The sequence below is a fragment of the Diabrotica virgifera genome, chromosome 1 (genome assembly GCF_917563875.1).
Source record: "Diabrotica virgifera virgifera chromosome 1, PGI_DIABVI_V3a".
Taxonomy (NCBI): Eukaryota; Metazoa; Arthropoda; class Insecta; order Coleoptera; family Chrysomelidae; genus Diabrotica; species Diabrotica virgifera.
Genome location: NC_065443.1, coordinates 35,539,208 through 35,563,755, shown reverse-complemented (window position 1 = coordinate 35,563,755; position 24,548 = coordinate 35,539,208). Strand labels below are relative to the sequence as shown.

The window sequence follows — 24,548 nt, the reverse complement described above, 5'->3', positions numbered from 1 at the left end:
TTGTTTTCTTACTCCACATGTTTTTTTGAATTGCAAAATCTGAAATTAAAATATTTTTGAATTAAAAATTTTAGTGACCTTGTGGCAGTTCAAAACAGCAAAATATGAAAAAATTTATTTTTACAAAAAAAATTGTTTTCCTACTCCACATGTTTATTTGGATTGCAAAATCTGAAATTAAAATATTTTTGAATTTCGTATACAAATCGGCCTACCCTAGTATACAGCCAGCTACAGAAAAATTCTTTCCTAGTGGATTTTGTTTCTAATAATATAGACGAGAAAATTTAGCACAAAATAAATCGGTTATTAAATACAGCACCTAGAGACTTGCAGTTTTTTGCATTATGTTCATAATGACGCCAGGAAAAAGTCTACTATTCAAAAATGGGTAGAAATGCATAATTGGACCTTAAAGAGCATAAAATGCATCCAAAAGTGCATAAACATGTCAAAATCAGTATACCAAGGAAAATGTTTGTTATTCGTGGGGTTTTTGGGGCCACTGAACACGAATACGCCATCAGAACCGACCCCCAGATCACTTGGTGCCCAAGGTGACTGCAAGGGACGTCATCTTCTGGAGTTTCGAGGGTTTTTGACATTAAATTGATGCAAATGGATTACTCGTGGGTTTTGAGGTCGCTTAACACGAATACGCAAACAGAACCGACCTCCAGAGCACCTGGTGACCAGGGTCACTGGAAAGGGTCGTCATCTTCTAAAGTTTCGAGGGTTTTCGGTACTACATTGATGTAAACAGATTACTCATAGGTTTTTGGGGTTGCTGAACACGAATACCCCATCAGAACAGACACCGGAGTATCTGGTGTATAATGCACGTCGTCTTCTAAGGTTTCGAAAATTTTCGGTACTAAATTAATGCAAATGGATTTCTCTTGTGCTTTTGGGGTTGCTGAACACGAATATGACCTGGATGAAAGACTCTGGAGTATCTAGTGATCACGATGAATAACACTAGGAAAATAGAATATAGTTAATCGACCGAGAAATAAATAAAGGAAAAATATTGTCAGATATAAATTGAGTTTATATTTATAAATAATTAAAAAAATGTAATACCACAACATAATTATTTTATCAAAAGTCTACAAATAGCCAAAAAAAAATTTACCAATTTGAACGCTTTCTTTGAACAGTAACTCAGAAATCCTCCAAGTAATCGGTGTGTACCAATTTAGTGTCGGAATGCATCGAAATTCTAAAACATGACGTACATAATAGTCACTCTGGTCACTAGGAACTCAGGGGGTCGGTTCTGATTTCATATTTGTGTTCAGCAACCCCAAAAAGCCATGAGTAATCCGTTTTAATCAATTAAATGCCGAAAATCCTCGAAACTCCAGATATGATGTCCCTTGCAGTGGCTCTCGGCACCAGGTGCTCCGGTGGTCTCTTCTGATGGCATATTCATGTTTAGCAACCTCAAAAACTCCCAAATAATCCATTGCATTAATATAATGCCTAAAATCCTCGAAACTCCAGAAGATGACGTGCCCTAGTAGTGACCCTGGTCACCAGCTATTCCGGAGATCAATTCTGATGGCATATTCGTGTTTAGCGACCCCAAAAACCCATGAGTGATCCGTTTGCATCAATTTAATGCCGAAAATCTACGAAAATCTAGAAGATGACGTCCCTTGCAGTGACCTTGGGCACCAAGTGATTCAGGGGTCAGTTCTGATGGCGTATTTATGTTCAGTGACCCCAAAAATCCACAAAAACCCACAATTACCAAAATTTGGTCCTTATTATACTGATTTTTGCATGTTTTTATACTTTTGGAAGCAATTTATGCACTTTATAGTGCAATTATGCATTTCCACCCATTTTTGAGTAGTAGACTTTTTTCTTGACGTCATACTGAACGTAATGCAAAAAACTGCAGGTCTCTAGGTGCTGTATTTAAAAATCGATTTATTCGGGTGTTTCTATTGTTTGTTTTTTAACCAAGAGGAGTGATTCAAATTTACCGCGCTGTAATGATTGTTTTTAATTGGTCCAACCGGAGGTAAGTTTACTCCAAAGTTATAAAATTTTGACACTAATGATATTTATCAAGTTCTGACACTTTTGACATTTCATAGGTTAATTCAGTTATATCGGCAATTTTTTGTGTTTTCACTAGTAATACCACTAGAGGTTAAATTATTTCCGGAAATTTTTTTGAGATCATGAATATTTTGAAAATATTCATTCATTCTAAAAATATTCATGATCAAAAAATAAATTTCCGGATATTAATTTGACTTCGCGTGGTATTCGGTAAGAAAATTCCACACCAAATTTGCATTTGAAAATCCAAAGCTGCATGAACAGATTAATAGCGCGCCATAGCTTTGTCAGCAATTATTTAGGCTTTCAAATTCGTAATTTCTACTCATTGTAGTTGCATGGGAATACCATTTCAAGATAGAAAATAGTATATTCTTCAATTTTACATAAGTTTTGAGTAACTACAAGTGATAGAAAATGAATCAAAATTAAATTATGTAAACAAATAAAAACCAGTCTGTCAAAAATGTTCTGTTATTGTAAACGTCAAAAAATTTCCACTATAATTCGCTGTTGGGTACCCCACGAGCAAAAAATTTCCGATAAAATACCTCCGTTGCCATGGTGATCTGTCAAAATAACGTATTTTGATTGGTTCAAAATTACAGGTGTGGAATTTTCTGTGTTATTTCTTTAATTTTTAGAGTTTTAGTCTGATTTGATATAAAAAGCATTATATTAATGTAACGTTAATTAAGCAACATATTAATATAATATAATACCACGTATTACAACGTATTAATGTAAGTAATAGAACGTATTAATATAAAACATTATAATTGATAAGCAACGTATTAATATAATATAATATTTATGGATTACCGTTGAGGGCCGACATGATCAACCAAAAAAGAAGATGTATTTGGTTATTTTTCTAGTGACTTTCTTGGGTGTGAATCTGTCACAGGAGGAGATGTAACCAGGAGAACTTTACTCCTCCTGGTTAAAAAATAAACTATAGTGCTAAATGCCCCAGTCTAATAGTATTGTTATCAGATTTGACTGCAAAAGAAACGAATGTATTTCTAAAAGCAATTTTACTCACCGTTGCATATTCAGTATCAAATAACCGGAGTACTTGATGTAGAGCTGCGACGATTAAAACTCCTGCTACGCTCTTATAAACGTTGGGCAATGTGCAGAATTTCCTGGCCAGCGGTGCGTGGCACACGTATATATACCTCTGGATGGCTAATCCCAACGTTAACCATATACTAGATGTGTGAAATATACACGGGATAATCTGAAACAAAAAGAAATGTTTTCTAAATTTGCAAAAATAGGAGGTAAATATATAAAGTACATTTTTTTTCATTATTGATTGTCAAAATTACTTAATATATTTTATACAACAGGGAAATGCGACAGAGAAATCATAAAACAGTTAAACAGCCTATGAGAGTGAGTAACTTACATATTATATGGTACGGAAATAAGCAAAGAATGGACGAAAATAGACTACCAAAATAGATTAGGCAGTGGATATCACCAGAATGTAGGAAGCGAGGACTAAGAAAACAGGGAAAAGGGGCAACTAAACAATAGAGAACTAAAGCAAAAAGTGCCAGAGATCTAAGACAGCTTCACTGGAATAAGAAAACCAGTGGAAACTAGTCATCGGTAAACGTCGTCACACATGTTGGAATCAATCAATTTTAACTGATTTTTTATTTTCCATTCTTCATATGCCTTATTGCTTTCTGCATATTTCTGTGGTTCTTACTTAGATACTGGTTAATAAAAATTGTTTGGTTTGAGATTTCCTAAGGATCTTATGATTTTTTTCATTACTCGTTGCTTATTGTCCGTGTTTTTAATTCCATCAGGCATGTTATTTCTCCTAGTTTAGTTTTTATTTGGATCTGTGTGGCCTTTTTTGAGGGAATTTTAAACATACGAGGGGTGATAATTACAAAAGTTAAAAAATGCAGATATCCTGGTACAATTATTAATGAAAATAACGAGTATACAGAAGAAATAAAAATGAGAATTGGACAAGCTAGAGCAACATTTCGCACCTTTAATAGATAATAAAGTGGCACAACACAAAATTCTTAAATTTTGAGTTTTAGTCATAAAACGACCGAACATAGTGCCCTCTATTGATCTAATGCTAACACATGTTAAAATCGGACACCCCTGTAGGTAGATTTCTGCTTGGGTCAGTTTAGTACTGCACTGTTCCACTTTGGCGGTTCAGTCATAAACTGATCGGTTTTAGAGTTGCTTCAGCAGCGAAAGGAAGAACATCGTCGATCGTTGAAATATTCAGAATTGTGTCAGTTTATTACTTAAAGTTAAGGTACGTAATTTTTTTATTTTAATCATAAACAGTGATATTCGTAGTTGTATCAGTTTATTACTCAAAATCCTTTAAATGTAGAACTTCTACCAATTATGTCAGTTTATTATCAAATATTTAGCATAAAGAGTAAAAAGCGCATTCGCCAACCAAGTAAATGGAAACAGAATACAGCAAAAAGATTAAGCAATTCTGGTAAGTCTAATGTTTCAATGTCTAAATATAAAAGAGTTGTTGAGGCTCGAAGTATTAAACCACCTTGCCTTGAGAAATGTCGGCTAAAGTGCAGGAAGAAAATCAGTGAGGATGCAAGAAATATAATTTTTAACAAATTTTGGGAGCTGGCAGATATTAGGTAATAAACAGAGATTATTTATTAATTCTAATACTAAAGATCTCATACCAAGGTTCAAATATACGAATGCTGCAAATCCAAGAATTAACAATAAGGCATTTTTCTTTACTATTGATGACGAACAAAGAAAAGTATGTAAACTTTTTTTTAAATACTTTGAGCATTACGGATCTTATGGTACGAACAACTTTTAAAAAAGTAGACCAACATGGCTTCATAAAAGATGATAACCGAGGAACGCATTGCAGTCATACCGAAATTAGTGGAGAACTTGTACAAGATATAAAAGATCACATTAATTCGATACCATGTATCGAATCCCACTATCTCAGAACTAATACTTCACGTGAGTATATCGATGGGGGAAAAGTGTAGCAGAACTTTTCAGAGACTTTAAAGAGAGTCAAATACAGAAAAATAGATCATTTGGCAAATACTGTACATTAAGGTTTTTACAACTCATTTTAATATAGGGTTTTTTAAGCCCAAGAAAGATCAGTGTGATCTGTGTCTTTCTTATAATAATACAAATGAGGAAGCAAGACAAAACATACTTAAACAATACGAAACACATCTTGAAGAAAAAGAGTTGTGTAGGAAAGAAAAATATATTGATCGCCTTCATATAGAAGACAATAAAAAAAGTTGTTATTTATGACTTGTAGGTAGTGCTTTCGTGTCCAAGGGGTGATATATCTGCGTTTTATTACAAGTCGAAACTTAAAGCATATAATTTTACTTTGGTTGAACTAAATAAAATAGATCCAAATAATGAAAAATAATCAAGCCTATAGTGATGTTCATTGTTTCTATTGGAACGAAACAGATGCAAAACGTGGTTGCAGTGAAATCGGTTCTTCTTCTATACTATAATGAAGTATTTTGAAATATCCAAAAATGCCAACTTTTCAGAGAGAGAACCGGAAGTAACCTTTTTCTCGGACAACTGCTGTGGACAAAATAAAAACAAAATTATTGCCACCTTATATTTATATGCAGTAACTCTAAAATATTAAAGTTATATCACATAAGTTTCTGATTAAGGGTCATAGACAATGTGCATAGTCTAATTGAAAAATAGATTAAAAGGAATCTAAAATCTGGCCACATATATTCGCCCCATCAGTACGTGTTTATAATTAAAACTGCAAAAAAAATTAAGTCCTCCATTAACAGTTCATGAGCTTACTTTTGAGTCATTTATGGATCTAAAAAAGCTTCAAGAAGAATGGGGATACAACTACAATATTAATACTCAAGGAAATACCGTAGTGTGGAACGATATTAAGGTCCTGTTGGTTAAAAAAGGAAATACATTTAGCCAATTTTTATAAAACGTCGTATAAACAGGATACTTTTCTTGAAATTAACGTACGAAACAAAAGAAAGAAAATGCCTCTTTTGATGGATATAATTCCAATACGCGCATATGAGAAATAAGATTAGGTGAAAATAAGAAGAAAGATCTCCAAGAGTTAATTGCCAAGAAGCTGATTCCAAATTATTATGCAGAATTTGACAAACTTATGCTTAAATCAATTTTTTTACTGTTGCCAATTTTTTGTACACACTCCTTTCGTGGATGCCCAATGTTTATTTAGTCTACAGAAATAAATAATTTTTGTTTGTCTAACCTTTTCGTCTTGTATTTCATGCACCTATGATAAAAACTTTATTAATTTTTGTAGGTACTAAAAACCTAACATTAATTTTAGTGCATTGATGTAATAGTAAACTGACACATTATATTTTATAACAATAGATAATTTTAAATTAAAATAATAAACAGCAGTATTTCGAAACCGTCCTTATGTTGTAGCTTTACTTTAAATCATAAATTGACACATTTGTTAATAATACTTTCATATTAAAAAAGTTTTTAGTACTAAAGTGACACAAGTTTTTTTTTTACTAAAAATATCAAAATTTCATTTTTAACAAAAGTATTACATTACACGAAATTTGCACAGATTACACTGAAAACTACAAGATTCCTTTCAGTGAAATATATTGTCTCAGAAGTATTATAGGTTCGGCACTAACAACGATACAAAAGAGATAACCCTAATTATAGAAACGTTTTTTGCGTTTTCTGCAAAACCGAATTTTTTGAGTTGTGCCATTTTATTATTAGGGGTGCGATTTAACAAGACGAGAAAAGCATTATGCAGTAGAGACCTTAGTTTGCAACTCAAAATAAGAATATTTTATTCATATGTGTTTTCGGTGCTGCTCTATGGGCTGGGGGCCTGGACCTTAAAGAAAGAAATAAGCGATCGACTTGAAGCATTCGAGATGTGGACCTACCGAAGAATATTAAAAATAAGTTGGGTAGACCGAATAACAAGTTGAGATCTTCATAAAGATGAAAAAGAAAAAGGAAATCATAAATACGATTAGGATAAGAAAGTTACAATATCTCGGCCTCATTATGAGAGGGGATAAATATGTGTTGCTACAAACCATAATGCTGGAAAAATACAGGGAAAACGAAGTATTGGAAGAAGACGCATCTCCTGGCTCAACAATCTGAGAAAATGGTATAATCGCAGTTGCATCGACTTGCTCAGAGTTGCAATCTTAAAAGTAAAAATAGCTGTGATGATTACTAACCTCCTTAGAGCAGACGGTACCTAAAGAAGGAGAAGAAGGTCTTTTTTGTTCTAAAAAGTCCATTGGGCTAAAGAATTTTCATTTCTTTTGTCAAAGTTTAACCCTGTACGTATACTATATTATTCTCTCAGCTATTTTTGCCCATCTCTTCGATCTTTCACGTCAACATCTTGTAAACCTCTTTCCACGTCCTTTAGCTAGTTCCTCAGTAATTTATTTTCTTTTGGTATTTTTTTATTGTTATCTTTTAGATTGGTAATGTTTCTCTTAAATATTCGAATTTATTCTTTAAATTCTTTTTGCCCACTTCTTAAATTCTTATAGTTTTCTTTTTTTTATACATATACGAAGTGTCATATCGGCTGGCACCACATCCCCACACCTAACAGCTATCTATTTCTATCCTGGGCATCTTCCTCTTCCAAATCTCGGTGTTCCATGACCTTCCTTATCTAGTCATTCCAGGATAGTCTTGGTCTTCCCCTTTTCTTTCTACCTGGGGGTTTTCATTTCACTAGTTTCTTTTGCCATCGTTGGTCGTTCATTCGAAGTAAGTGACCGAACCATTTTAGACTTCTTCTCTCGAGCCTGTCTACCACTGTATCGTGTGCCTGCGTCCTTCTTCTGATTTCTTCGTTACACACTCTGCCTGATCGAGAGATTCCAGCACTTCTAGTCTATTTCAACAGCGTTGATCCTTATTCAAGAACTAGCATTGGACAGAAGGAAATGGAGAGAGGTGGTGAAGGAGTGTATAAAAAGACAAGTGTAATTAAATAAAATTTTTAAGTTTAAGTTATTATTATTAAGTTAAGTTATTTATTATATTATTTATGTAATCAGAAATGTAAACGTTTTAGCCCTAGGCCTACAAGGCCTGTTGCGCTTAAGAAATAAATATGATCCTTCTTCTGGACTCTGCTATTATTGTCCAGACTTCGCTTCCATACATTAGCACCGATTCCACAAATGAATTTATTAATTTAATAAATTAACTTAATTTTGTAGTTCTGGATATATTTTTATCCCACCACAGGGAATTCAAGCAACCTATTACCTTCCTATGTTGTTCAACTCGCCTTTGGATTTCTTTGTTTCCTAGACCTTCTCTGCTTATTACAGCTCCCATATTTTAATTCTTCAACCTGTTTAACTGATGTGTTTAACTGCTTAACTATGTTCTCTTTTATTAGGATTTCAAAGTGGGCGTCAGAATTAACGACTAGATATTCTGTTTTTTCTATATTTATATTTAATCCCCATTTTTTTTAGGCTGAACAAATTAGTGAACAAACATGAATTCCATGTCATACGAATCTTATGCTAGTACTGCTTGATCGTCAGCAAAGCGAATAACAGGCAGTCATCTCCGATCATGATTCCCATTAGTCCACAACTCTTTTCTATTCTTTTAAAGCGACTTCGAAGTATATGCTAAATAGCAACGGTGACGAGCTACACCCTTGCTTCAGTCCCTTTTCTATTTTTATTCCTTCTTGCCAATAAGGGCATGCCACAGCCAGAGCCGGTCCGAGGGCTGTGCGAGCCGTGCGCCCGCACAGGGCGCCAAGGGTTTGGGGCGAATTTCCCCCTACCCAAAAAAAAAAAAAAATAAAAAGCGATCAATTATTTAAATTATGTCAATTTTTAAGCCAATTATTCATTCATTTATGATGAATTAGTAATATTTCACAAAGCCTTAGTCAGTTTTAATTTTATTATAGACAAAAAGACATAATTGTATGTGTGGTGGAATACTGCGCACCACGCGCCATTTTTTCTACTGAGCGACGAGGGACTGGCGCGGTGTGTCGCCTTGCTCTCTGCATTGTGTGCAAGGTGCTTTTTGAATTTAGTCAAGACAAAAAGGCTCAGCATTCCCTAAAGAAAGTGAACTGTGGCCGAGAAAAAAGACAGAAAATGTTTTCTTATGAATCAAGTGATAAAACAGTTCTTGATCCTGAGATCGTGTTCAAAACTAAATTCTTCTACGCGGTCTTGGATCAATGTATCTCTTCTCTGGGAGACAGATTTGAGCAGCTTCAATAGTATCACCAACTGTTTAGGTTTTTACATTCAAAGACCACAAGTGATGAAAAAAACCTTATTAAAATGCTGCTAGGACCTACACATTGCTCTTACTGATGGCCAGCATCGTGAAATTGATGGTCACAATGTAGAAAAATAAGACAAAGGCAAAATCAAAGGCCCAGTTGACATATTGAGCTACTTAGCAGACAACGGATTTGTAGGGAGCTTTCCTAACCTGTGTGTAGCACTGCGAATCCTTCTTACCCTCCCAGTGTCTGTCGCGAGTGGAGAAAGGAGTTTCTCCAAGTTGAAAATAATAAAAAATTATCTGAGGTCTTCATTGTCGCAAGACAGATTGGTGGGACTAGCTTTGATGTCAATTGAGTTTGCAGTGCTCGAGGATATTGATGTTAATGCAATTGTAAATGAGTTTGCCCAGAGAAAATCTAGGAAAGTTAACTGCGTTCAACTTAGCTTATAACATAATAACACAATGTCATGTCTCATTGCCTTACAAAGCCTAACACTTTATGTCCAAAGCTCAACATTGTTATTTTTAAGTTTAATTCATTTTCAAGTTCAATTCTTATTAATTTAATAGTTATTTATGATATAAGTGTTAAAAGTACACGTTTAAGGCACGCATGTGAAAGTTTGCAGAATGAGCGAAGCGAGTGGGGGGCGCCACAATAGTAATTCGCACGGGTGAAATATTACCCAAGGGCCGGCTCTGGCCACAGCATGAGTTTTCTTTTTTTACTTCCTTCATATCACCTTGCATCTTCTTCCTAACTACTTATTCCTATTTTATTAACATTATAGGCGCCCTCTTACTTCTCGAAAAATTCCACTTTAATTTCATATCCACTTCTTCTTCTTTTACTACCGTTATCAGTACAACTGATAAAACAACGTGGATGCACATTTCTCCATTTTACTTGCTGATTCTAGTCCTACTAACCTTTAACTCAGCCAAACCAGGAAAAAAGTCAACTTCCAATCTATTTGTTGAAAAGCTGCTTTTTATCAATGCCTCAGTATTCTTTTTCTTCTCCTTTTACTTCCTCTTCATAAACAGTTATGCTTGTTCATTGTCGGATTGATACTTCTACGGAAAGTTGTCACTCCATCTTTTGCGCGGTCGGCCGATACTTCTTCTACCGATTGGTGATTTATCTCTTGTGAATTTGACCACACATGTCTTTCCCATTCTGCTTATGTGGTTATTCCATTCTTTTTTTTTCTTTTTTTATCCATTTGTTTCTACAGTGGAAGTTATATTTCGCCCGTATTCCAGTGTTATTAAAATTTATTTGAATTTTGCTATTTAGTACATACTTATTTTCTAAATTTTTTTGAGACGCGGTAACGTGGCGAGAGGAAGAATTCCTTCTACTAATAGACCGAGCTGTATCGTCTCCCCCGCTAGTGAAATTATTCCGATTCGATTTGTTTGCAGAAACTTACTCAAAAAGAGGTCCTTATAACATATCCACAGGGTACCAGGCGATGCCGTGGTCGAAAAATTGTTTAAACAATTTTTTTTGAACAAATTCACAATAGTTATTTATGAAACAGTACGTGAAGTATGCTTTTTGCGAACGCACGCGATTTTTAGAGCACGAGCAACAACGGAGCGAGTGCTATACATCGCGTAAGTTCGCAGAAAGTACTTCACGCACAGTTTCGTACAATATTTTTCCTACGATAAACAAATAAACAACTGTAACTCTTCGTCACTGGAATTCATTTCTATTCTATAATTTTTAGAACTTTGACATTTAAAAATCCTAACTACTTTCAAACCACAAAACTGTCAAAAATTTTGTTGTAAGTCATTGCTCATATTGTAATCACCATGACAACGCGAAAGTTAAGGATATTTGATTATATGAAAATGTGCCAAAAAACGAATTGAAAGTGCGCGAAAAAGTAAATCCCATTTAAAATACATTTTTACTTCACGCACACTGTAAACCTTCCGCGCACTGCTATCTATAATGACAGTTTTGATAAACTAAAAACTTATACATACATAATATGACTTGGAGTAGATAAAAATATTTTGTTCATGTCGAACAATTTTTTTTAGAAAACTTGGAGCATTCTAAGCAAAAAAGGTCTCCTGTCATTTTTCTCTAAAATTGATTTTTGTAGAGTTATATGTGATTAAAAATTTGAAAAATGCAAAAATGGCCATTTTCAAAGCTTAATAACTCGATTCAAGATTATTATGATGAAATTCAAAAAGTGACCAGATCAATTTTCAAACCTCTTCTTTAAGGTCCTGAAGAGATTTTTGTCATTATTTCATTACAAAGCTGTTATTTTTTGTTATTTTTAATTATTAATAATTAGAGCTATAGTTCAGGATATATCGTCGCCCCCGTTAGGTTAGTGAAATTATTCTGATTCGATGTTTTTGCACAAACTTACTTAAAAAGAGGTCCTTGTAACACATCCAAGGGGTGCCGGGCGGTGCCGTGGTGAAAAAATTGTTTAAACATTTTTTTTTAATTTACAAAAATCATTTTTTCACTTCGAACAAATTTTCTTTAGATAATTTGGGATATTCTGAGCAAAAAAGGTCTCCTGTGATTTTTCTCTAAAATTGATTGTCATCGAGCTATAATACTTACGCGATTTAAAATTTGAAAAATGCGAAAATGGCCATATAACTCGACAACAATCAATTTTAGAGAAAAATCACAGGAGATCTCTTTTTTTCGTAGAATAACAAAAATTACCTAAAAAAATATTGTTCAAAATGAAAAAAAAATTTGGGAATTTGTTAAAAAAAAAATTGTTTAAACAATTTTTCGACCACGGCACCGCCCGGCACCCCGTAGATGTGTTACAAGGACCTCTTTTTGAGTAAGTTTGTGCAAAAAAATCGAATCGGAATAATTTCGCTAGCGGAGGCTACGATACAGTCCGGTCTATAATGACCTTAGTTTGGATTGACTAAACCATTAGCTATTAACCGTACATTTTTCAATAGTTTTAGTTTTCTTTCACCACCTAATTATTGTTCTATACTAATACAGTCAAACCCGCTTATTGGAATAGCCTTTTGTGCCAGGTAAACGTATTCCTATAACCGGGAAATTCTGATAGCCGATCTTTGATGGCTAGTAGAAACGTTTCGGGACCTCAAATTTCCATTTCTTAAACTGGGATATTCCTATAACCGGTGTCATAATAGCCGGTAAAAGTATTCATGGGTTAAAAATAGGTGGTAATAAATACTATGTGCAACGTTGCAACGAATTTTATTTTATTACGGTAATCTAAATTTAATAAAGCCAGAAATTTATATTAACTCCAAAGCTATTTCACTAGAAACCACCATAGCTACCATTACAAGTGCAATACAAAAAATTAAATAAAAATGTCCATTACACACAATACTAAATAACATTTTACTTTGCCCTTTTAAAGTTATAGTCAATATAAGGGCGTCTCGGCTTCTGCTAGATTAATGGCCCTTATATTTTAAGTCAAAAGGGCAGCCAGTAGTATCTCCGATCAGTGACCAACAGAAAGTCAGAGAAACCTGGAAGCATTATTTTCAGACCCTACTTGGAACACAAGTAGATATGGAAGATTAAATAGGTATGAATTACATAGAACAAAATGAAGTAGAGAATGGAGTAGAAGCTCCAACCATACAGGAAGTTTTCGAATCCATTAAGGCCCAGAAAAATAATAAAGCTCCGGGAGTTGACGAAATACCAGCAGAACTATATAAGGTAGGTGGCGACCACCTAGCAAGTCACATCCACGCACTCATCAAAGACTTATGGCAAGAAGAGAAAATACCCGACGACTGGAAGAGAAGTATAGTATGCCCGATCTATAAAAAAGGAGACAAACTCCAGTGCAAAGCTACCGTGGAATCTCTCTACTATGTACAGCATATAAAGTCTTCACGTATATTATAAACCAGCGGCTCCAACCACTAGCAGAAAATATTATCGGAGAGTATCAGAAAGCTTCCGACGGGGAAGATCGACACTGGATCAAATATTTACAGTCAAACAGATCTTGAGCAAAGCATGGGAACAATATGTTGATGTTCACAACGTGTTCGTAGACTTCAAACAGGCATATAACTCAGTCAAAAGGAACAATGTATACTTACTATATATTGGCTGAATTGGCAATACCACATAAGCTAATAAGACTCATTAAAGCCACAATGGATGAAACTCAGGCATACGTACGAATACAAAACCACCGGATAGACTTTTTCAACATTTCGCAGGGACTAAAGCAGGGAGATGGGCTGGCCCCAACATTGTTTAACCTGGCACTGGAGTATGCGGTTAGGCAAATGCAAACTGGACGAGGAAATCTACTCACCAACCGAACGGTCCAACTGGCCGCTTATGCTGATGATATTAATATTATGAGTAGAATATCAACAGGAGCACAGGAAACTATGCAGAGTTAAAAACACAAACAAAAATGCTAGGTCTGGAAATTAACACAGAAAAAACAAAAATAATGACTCAGACGAGAAGAAATATAGTCCCAGAAAACATTATACATGAAGATGACATTGAAACGCTTAAAAAGTTTACATACCTGGGAGTAGAAATATATGCCGACGGATCAGAAGATGGAGAAATACGGAAGAGAATAACGCAGGCAAACAGAGCTTCTTTTGCCCTCTCCCATATATTTCGGTCTAAAAGTGTCCACCGAAATAAAAAGATGAGAATCTATAAAACCTTAATTCGACTAATAACATGCTATGGCAGTGAAGCCTGGTCCTGAAAGAAACATCCAAAAACAAACTCGACACATTCGAAAGGAAAGCACTTAGGAGAATACTAGGACCTGTGAGGGAAAACGGAATCTTCAGAAGTCGATACAACAACAAACTTTATCAAGTTTATAAGGAAACGCCCCTGTCAGACTTCATTAGAATACAAAGATTGCAATGGGCCGGACATGTGATAAGAATGGGAGAGGATATGCTACCAAAACGAGCACTGAATGCTAGAATGCAAGGAAAGAGACCGGTTGGGAAGCCATAATAAACAGCGACGCACAAGCCCTTTTAGGAGTCCGTGTATGGAGAAGAGCAGCCACAGACAGGCAAGGGTGGGGGCAAAAAATAAAGGAGGCCAAGGCTCAATTTGGGCTGCAGTGCCGTAGAAGAAGAAGAATCTAAATTTAATAAAGTTTAACTATCCAGAAATTTATATATTAACTCCAAAGCTATTTCACTAGAAACCACCATAGCCACCATTACAAGTGCATAATACAAAAAATAAAATAAAAATGTCCATTACACACAATACTAAATAACATTTTACTTTGCCCTATTAAAGTTATAGTCAATATAAGGGCGTCTCGGCTTCTGCTAGATTAATGGCCCTTATATTTTAAGTGGTCTGTTAATTTATACTCTCTAAAATGAAAGCCACAAAAATCTTATTCGCTTTACTCGAATTCAATTTTAGCTTAATTAAACCCTTCGAGGAGCTTATGAACTATTTTAGAGCAATAAACTGTTATTGCGGAAATTGCTGCAATAAAATTAAACCACTTCGATTTGCGGATACCAAATTGTATCATTGTATCGTGCTCTGGAATTATTGAGAAACCATTAAAAAGAAATATTTAAACCAATTTGATAAAATGTTATCATTACTCTTTCAGGAAATTTTACGTTATAGTCCAGAAAGTAACTGCGCATCCGCTAGGAAAAATATTCCGATTCGGATTTTTTTGCACAATATTACTCAAAAAGGACCCCCTTTAACAAATTTGCATATTGCCAAGACCAAAAGTGGGTCAAAAATTTTTGCAATGTTTTTTTTTTATTGCGGAAATTATTATTTATATGGCGAAATTGGACATTTTTAACCCTCAAAAACTATGTGAAAAAATAAAATTTTGAATGTTGCCAAGGTAAATAGATATTTAATAAACATCGATTGATGAAATCCCAAAGAGTTTTTTGCAATACAATATTCAAAACTCTTTTGTTTGTTAATTGCTAATCAAGCGTGCGCGACATGAATTTTCCACCGGCAGTATGGTGCAAATGAAAGGAATAAATTCGTTATTTCGTAAACCGGCGATTTTAAGGAAAAATCCCGAAACAGGTCGTTTTTTATTTTTAAGTTATGATATTGTGGCATATATGGTATACTAGTGACGTCATCCGTCTGGGCGTGATGACGTAATCGATGATTTTTTTAAATAGGAATAGGGGTCGTGTGCTAGCTCATTTGAAAGGTTCTTCAATTATCTATTCAGTAATATAAAAATTCTTTTTTTTTTCAAATAATTTAATTTAATAAAAATTTTTTGGACGCCCTGTATAAATAATTGCGTAAATGTTACTAAACGTTAAATGTTACATTACTAAATAGAGAATTAAAGAACCTTTCAAATGAGCTACCACACGACCACTATTCTCATTTAAAAAAATCATCGATTACGTCATCACGCCCAGACGGATGACGTCACTAGTATACCATATATGCCACAATATCATAACTTAAAAATAAAAATCGACCTGTTTCGGGTTTTTTTCTTAAAGTCGCCGGTTTACAAAATAACGAATTTATTCCTTTCATTTGCACCATATTGTATACACATGCAACGGTGGAAAATAGTGTCGCTCACGCGTGATTAGAAATTGAAAAACAAATGTGTTTTGAATACTGTATTGCAGAAAACTCTTCGGGATTTCATCAATCAATGTTTAAAGAATATCTGCATACCTTGGCAACGTTCAAATTTTAAGTTTTTCACATAGTTTTTGAAGGTTAAAAATGGCCGATTTCGCATCTTTCAATTTTTAATCGCTTATATGTCAAAAACTATCAACTTTAGAGAAAAGTCACTAAACACCTTTTTTGTTTGGTTGGAATGATCCAAAAAACCCAAAAAAACTTTGTTCCATGCAAAAAAATAATTTTAGGAAAACACAAAAAAAAACGTTTAAAAAATTTTTTACCCACTTTTGGCCCTGGCAACATGCAAACTTGTTAAAAGGGGTCCTTTTTAAGTAAGATTGTGCAAAAAATCCGAATCGGAATATTTTTCCTAGCGGGTGCGCAGTGGCTTTCTGGACTATTAGTTTAATTTTACAATTAATTAATTCTATATTAATAGTACATTGTGTACCTAGTAGGAAAATCTTAACATTCCCGGACGATGTAAAGATTGCCGCCGAGGCGCAAGCCGAGACAAGGCCATACAGAGTCCGGGAATGTGGTTTTTCCTACAAGGTATACATAGGTAATATTTTTCCGAAAATGGAACATTTAAATTATATTAAAATAAAGAAGGTTAACATTTTCAAATAGACATATTATTATTACTTTTTTTATTTAGCCAATGCCTCGACAACTAATGGCCATTGGCATGGTAGGTACGGTGAATTTTTGCAGTTAGGTACCTAGTCTCATGTGTAGTGTGTGTGTTGAGTAGACTCGAATATTCGCGATGCCACCAAATAGGTTTGTAAGCTCCCTACAGGTTTTGTAACTATAGAAACAACAATATTGAATTGTCAAATTTGACACATTTGCTTATTTTTGTCAGTATCTTTGGTATTTTCTCGTGTTTTTTGTGATTGTAATCATTTTAAAAAGTAAAATTACATAATTTAATCATGAGCGATGATGAGTGTTCGATTCCTGGTACCCTTCCAGAACTGATGGAAGTAGTGAATAATGCTTCATTAGATTTATTGCCAACAAAATCCAGAGACAAATATAACTATTTATACAATTGTTTTATGGACTATCGTAAGAATAAAAATGCTTTTGGTTTCAGACTATTTTATAATGTGTTGAACTTATTGAAAATAAAGTCTGACTATAAAGTCTGACATACAAATATGTCTTAAAAGAAAAACTTTAATCAGTGTGTTTTTACAGTTGGTGCAGTCGCCGCAGGTGGATATGGATGGATATTAAAAATCAAAGATTTTAATTTTTCGTCAGAAAAATGCATGTGTTAAACCGATTTTTCATAAATATCTCAAAAACTGTAAGTTTTTACAAGAAGTTTATTATTATCAAAATTGAAGCTAATAAAAAACGAAATAAGCTCCTTACTTAAAAAACCTTTTAGTGTTAACTAGAAGTGAGTTATAGGTAAATTATTGTATATTTTTTTCGAAGAGTACACAAATCTAATTATTTAGGATTAAATAACGGGAAAATAATGCATTTTGTAACATAAACTTATTAAACATTTGTCAAAGTACTTAAAAATATCTATCAAATAAGCCGCCGAACAAGTTGATAGCATTAAAATTTATGCTCAAAATTTTTTTCAAAATTTATCTTCTAAAAATTTGTTCAAAAAATGTTATTGTGTTTTTTTAATGACTCCCTTAATTTTACGATGTCAGATTTAACTACAAACCATTTGAAAGATAATTTAAAGGGCTATGAAAACCACGTTGCATTTAATCCCTTAAATCCCTTAATTTTTTTTATATATAAATGATTAAATGGACCCGGTTACATGGTTCTCGCTGTAAAATTTAAGCTTTAAACGTTTCTATCTCGGTTATTTTTTACTCTACAGAAATAGTATAATAAGTTAAATATTTGCCAATGGAAAAAATAAAATTTGGTTATATTTTTATATTTGGAGTTATTATTAAAAGAAAGTGAAAATTGCGATAGTTTTAAAAATTCTGATTTTTAAATTATATCTTTTTTTTAAGTATGCATTCTAAACCGGTCAAAATTGTTGAAATTATTACTTATGCTCATATAAAGAAATTATTGTAAGGATTAATATAAATTTTAATTTTTCTGGAAATGACGTATGTTTTATTTTTCACTTTTTCCTAAACAATTTGAAAGGGTTCTCTTATTTTCATCATAACTTGCTTAATTTTAATGATATTAACTTCTTATGGAGCTCATTTGATAGGCATTTTGAAGTACCTTGACAAGTTTCTAACAGGTATATTTCATAAAATGCAGAGTTTTCCCGGTATTTTCGCTTGAATACCTAGATTTGAGTACTCGCCGAAAAATTATATACATTCAGTTACCCATAATTCACTTAAAATTAACATTATTGTAGTTTTTTAAGTAAAAGATGTATTCAGTCTTTTATTATCTTCAATTTTGGTAATAATAACTTTTTTGTAACAGCTTAAAGTTTTTGAGTTATACGTGAAAAACAGCTTTAAAACAGGCAATTTTTCACGAAAAAATAAAATCTTTGATCTTTAATAACTCAAAAAGTATTGATTTAGTTTAATAACTCTATATAACAAATTTTGCTTAAAATTTGTCGCTCTATCCATTTATGGTATTATTTTTAATACAATAATTTTTACCCCCGAGAAGGGGTGGCATCCACCCCCAGGTAAAAGCGCAATTTGGCATAATATCTTCGTTCCTTGAGGTATCCTCTAACTACTCACCAATTTTCATGAAAAGCGATGAAGGTTGAACGAAATCGGAGGTGAAAACCTTCAGTGACTGCAATAAGTGTTCACTTACGGAGTGGTAACGTTGACCATGTCAAGAGCAGTGCAAAAGATCCGTGTATCTCAAAGGGCGATGGAGCGTGCTATGTTGGGCGTTTCTCTACGAGGCAAGATCCCAAATCGCCAACTACGAAAAAGATCAGGAGTGGTTGATGTAGTAGAGGGAATAGAAATACTGAAATGGTACTGGGCAGGTCACGTGGCTCGAATAGATAACAGATGAACAAAGCGGATATTGGAATGGAGACCAAGAGATGATGCCTACCGAAGCAGAGGTCGTCTACCAACACGTTGGACTGATGATCCAAAACGTTGTCATAGGAATTGGATGCAAGAGGAAAAAGATCGCAACAGATGGAAATTATGAGAGAGATCTATAAGCAGCAGTGGACATGTGAATATTGAATGATGATGATAATGATGATGATGATGTTATAGTGTTATGCGGGGAAATACACCCCGAGGGGGAATAATACTTTTTATTACGAGTTGACTGAATACATCATTTCCTGACCATATTTAATTCTTTTATATATTTGCCCAATTTTATCCTTTGGCTAAGGCATGAAAACCCCAAAAGAAGCGTCCCTTGTCCTCCAGGTTATGGGTTGAACGTAGAGTTAAGCGCGCTACCTTGTAATAATTCATTGTTACAAAATTAAAAGTTAAATGTAGAAGTATGAGGACGCAGAACGAGACACGAATTTGGACTAGCCTTGATAGTCAGTATCAAATTCAAGCACTTCTCTATATATTTTAAGCCAATAAATTCACTGATAAGCTGCTAAAGGATCAGGGGCAAATTATTTATTGTTGGTATTAATATACACGCGTATACACAACATAGAAAAATCAAATGAGGATTAGACAAGGAGGCGTTATCTCCCAAACTCTTTACGGCAGTTCTGGAACATGATTTCAAACAAGTGGAGTGGAGTGCCAAAGGTCTTAATGTCGACAGTGAAGCAATATCACACCTACGATTCGTGGACAACATAATATATCTGATAATAGAGATAACAGAAGAGATTGGAACTATAATTACTGAGTTAGATGCCGCCTGTAAGAAAGTCGGTTTGAACATAAATTTTGGAAAGACATAATACATGACGAATCTGGTACTAAGCGAAATTTCAAAAGTTGACTGCAACGAAATAGTGATACAGGTAAATAGGGAAAAGTGTACTTTTGAAGTGTGTAAAGTAAATAATTCCTAGCTGAGCGCTTTCGGCTTATAAAGCCATCTTCAGAGCTATGCTACAATAAAAAGGTCTCTAATGAATAATTGATTTTAGAATTCAAAAATTTTAACTTACGTCAAAAGGTTCAAAACACCACTATGAAGAGAGATGGATCCCATGTACGATATAAAAATACTTCTATTTTCTTATGCAGTTTTTTTAATTGATGGAAAAAAACCTTTTCTGACTGTTGAAAAATGCTCAATTTTGCTGTTGTTTTTGAGGTCGGAAAAGTTAAAAACATCTATTGCAAGCACAAAGGACTTTCACACGAAAAATTGCATTATATAAAACGAATATTTGATCATGGTAAGGTCAAGAAACCTTACCATCTGAAGTCTACGGTGTCAGCATGCAGAATGGCGGCATGTGGCATGGAGGTTTTTAATGACAGCCGACATAGACAAGGGTGGGCTCGTTAAGGTGCATTCACTTTTTCTCATATCAAGTGACAGTTGACATGTGACATTTTAGCAATCGAATTAAACAACTTTTCAACAAAGTCTGTAGTTACATAAATCTAGTTTTTAAAAAATATAATGAAATACATATTGAGAAAAAGTCCAAAATAAATCAGTTGACAAGCTATCATTCAAAAACTGAACTCAAATCTTTTTTTAAATAGTACAGGATGTAAAAAAGCTTGATGGTGAAGTTTTTCTATTATTGGATATGTCGCAAATTTCATTAGGTGCACTATGTAAATAGTAATAATTCAAAAATATAAATATGTACTTAGGTCCTGAACGAAATTATCAGGAAAACAGAAACTGCTTCACTACATAGAAGAATCACTTTGGCATGTGTCGCATATGAAGATTTATGAGACAGCTTTACGAATAGTGCTTAATGATAAAATAGTTTGAATACCTCGTTTTTTCACTGGTTTTATTTTAGTTTTTTTATTATTCACATTGTTTTCGGATGTAGCTTCTCCACACACAAAACACTATTTCATTTTGATTGCAATACGTCTACTCCGAAGAGCGTCGATTAACAAACTGAGCCTTTGTTCACGAGAAAGGTTTGGCTCTGTATGGTCTGCTGCTGATGACGTCAGCGCCTAGGGTACGTCAATAGTTATCTCGTTAGGCTTGTCATAGGCGTAGAACCTTAAATGTTGATTGTAGTACCAAAAATCAAAGAAACCAAAGTTGTATAAAACATAATTCCCTCGATTGTTGTTTAAGTAAATTTATGTCGTAAAGGTAATATCAAACGAGATAATTCAATAGTTATACTGAGTCATTATTTTCCATTTTAACTCTAAGAATATCGACCGCACCAAAAAAATTGAAAAGAAGAAATTGTAGGAAATTGCAACTGTAACAATTGACATTTTGCCAAGAAGTTGAAAGTAGCGTAGATACTGAATAAAGACAATTCGTATAAAACAAATTCACGAAAGGTCTTACGCTCTTAGCTCTACTGCATACATACGACGTTAAATATTAATTTTACCAAAAACAAGGAATTCTCTCTTCTAAACGAGATAATTCAATGTTGTTCTGCAGCTATTTCCGTGTGGCATTTTTGCAATCAACTATTCTAAATGGGAAATACGATAATTGAACTAAACAAATGATATTATTAGCCCAAAAATGAATAAACATTTTCAATTTCGTTGCAACACGAAACTACAACCGCATTATATTCTAGTTCAATCAGAGAGTGCAGCCAGCACCTTTACCGGTTTCGAAACTTATTAATCTCTCATCAGGAGGCACATATGCTGCTCTCTCTGATCCAACCAAAACAAAACCCAGCGTGCAGTCCCGGATTGCAACGAACGAAATGGCATAGATGCCCTAGCGGCAACTGCTAGCAAAAAGACTAAGTTTTCAATCTAATAGCACATAAAATAACATTAAAAATATTACTCTACATCCCAGCAGACTGAAAACAGTTGGAACCTTCTCTGATTACATCTCTGATGCTTCTAAAATTTGCAAGCCATAACGGATGCTGACACTAAAGAAGATGATGGAATTTTACAATGTATAATTCACGTCCCATCTGCTCAGCGTGGTAAAGTTCCAACGAGAATGGTTCCCTTCGTACTCCAATCAGAGTAAACATGTAAATCAACACTCGTTGGAACTTTACCACGCTGAGCAGATGGGACGTGTATTATAAATTATTGTAAAATTCCCTCATCTTCTTTAGTCTCAGCATCCTTTATGGCTTGCAAATTTAAGAAGCCTCGGAGGTGTAAGCAGAGAAGGTTCCCATAGAATTCAATCTGGTGGGATGTAAAGTAATATTTTTAGTGTTATTTTATGTGCTACTAGATTGTAAACTTAGTCTTTTGCTAGCAGTTGCCGCTAGGATATCCCTGCCGTTTCTTTCATTGCAATCCGTAACTGCACGCCGGGGTTTGTCCTGGTTGGGTCAGAGGGAGCAGAATATGTGCCTCCTGATGAGAGACTAATAAGTTTCGAAACCGGTAGAAATACATTGAACTAGAATATAATGCGGCTGTAGTTTCGTGTTGCAACGAAATTGAAAATGGTTATTCACTTGTGATTTACATGTTTACTCTGATTGGAGTACGAAGGGAACCATTATCGTTGGAACTTTACCACGCTGAACACATGGGACGTGAATTATAAATTGAAAAATTCCCTCATCTTCTTTAGTATCAGCATCCATTATGGCTTGCAAATTTTAGAAGCATCGGAGGTCTAACCAGAGAAAGTTCCCGTTGTTTTCAGTCTGGACCTCAATTTTTGACCATTCGCTTCGTTATCGAACGTATTCGCTTCGTATCTGTTTAGTGTACAGATGACGAATGATCGATAACGAAGCGAAGGGTCAAAATTGAGGTTGTGGTGGGATGTTGAGTAATATTTTTAGTGTTATTTTATGGGCTATTAGATTGAAAACGATTTTATTAACGATTATTAGTCGATTTTATTAACGTTTCGACGCCCAAATCGGATGTCGTTGTCAAAATACAAAATATTACTAAATTACACAAAAATGCTGTTGCTTAGTAACAAATTATTTTAATAATTTATTTAATCTGACTCATTTATGAAGAGACAATTAAATTTACAATGGAAAAGGAATATAATAACACTCTGCTTTTCCTCGATGTTTTAGTCTCAAAGAAGGATACTGGATATGAGACTCAAGTGTATAGAAAACCAACACACACCAAGAGATATCTCAATTACAAAACAAATTAAAACATCAACGATAAAAAGGGAATCGTTAAATCCTTATGATAGAGCCAAAATTACTTGTTCTAAGAAAAATTAATTTTTAGAAGAAAAAAAATTGTTAACACCTGTTTTATTATAAAATGATTTATAAATAAGGAATTGTCAAGATTGGATCGAATGGAACAGAACAACTTAAAACGGGATCCTATAACATTCACAAGAAATACTACGAGAAAATTATCAATACTATAATATATAAAATGACTATCCGACAAACCTAAAAAAAAGGAAATAAATTCAACATTTCAACAACACTCAAAACAACAAACACATTGCGATCCATTCTATCTAAAACTAAAACCAACAATGAAGAAGAAAGAACAAAGAATTGTATTTATAAAATATCTTGTGAATGCGAACAATTTTATATAGGTGAAACATCAAGACCGTTAAACGTTAGAATAAGTGAATATCAGTCATATATTAAAAATAGAGAATTTGATAGATCTCAAATATGTCAACATGCATGGGATAATGAACATAGAGTTCAGTGGAGACACTCAAGTATAGTCCTGAAAGAAACAGATAGTAAAAAGAGAAAAATCAAAGAAGCGTCGCTAATTATGCTAAATGAAACCAATTGTGTCGCAAATTCCTCGGTACAATGCAGTAGGATGTGGTTACCCATACTAAAAGAGGAAGTCAGTAGAAAGAAAATACTATGATTAGTAAGCCAATAACATATCGAGTTAGTACATATTTCATATTTGAGTATTATATATATATATATATATATATATATATATATATATATATATATATATATCTATGTACTATTAATATTATTTATAATTTAAAATAACATATAAGTATATATTATATTGAAGTCAGAATTTGGTATTAGTTTTGAGACTATACTAAATGTAAGACCAGATACTTACAATGTCGGGAAAATATCACGAGGTTTTTTCTTGGTTTTCCCTCGTGATTTACCATTAAATCTCTAACACGAGAATTTTACTGCCACCGTTGTATTTGGTTGTCTTTTTAAAGGCACATCACATGCTATGATTTTTTTGTGACGGACATTCTTGAGTTGGGGTTGAATTCATGTAATCGAATGAACTATCTTTCAGTAAAGTCGTCCCAGGAACGCAACTCATAAATATTGGCAATATGATTTTAAAATCTTCTACTTTTAAATGTATAATATATGTCTGGATTGCCGATATAAATGAGTCAGATTAAATAAATTATTAGAAGAATTTTTTAC

The 24,548-nt window shown here is 33.8% G+C and overlaps 1 protein-coding gene across 2 annotated transcripts in view; it reads right to left on the bottom strand.

Annotated features, from left to right (window-relative positions):
- The window catches only part of LOC126882878 (sex peptide receptor), a 1,311,932-nt gene that overhangs the window by 87,334 nt on the left and 1,200,050 nt on the right, over nucleotides 1–24,548 (bottom strand). For both annotated transcript variants that reach the window (XM_050648043.1, XM_050647973.1), the window contains one exon: nucleotides 3,122–3,319. In XM_050648043.1, coding sequence (XP_050504000.1) covers nucleotides 3,122–3,319 — 198 coding nt within the window. The remainder of the gene's footprint in view (nucleotides 1–3,121; nucleotides 3,320–24,548) is intronic.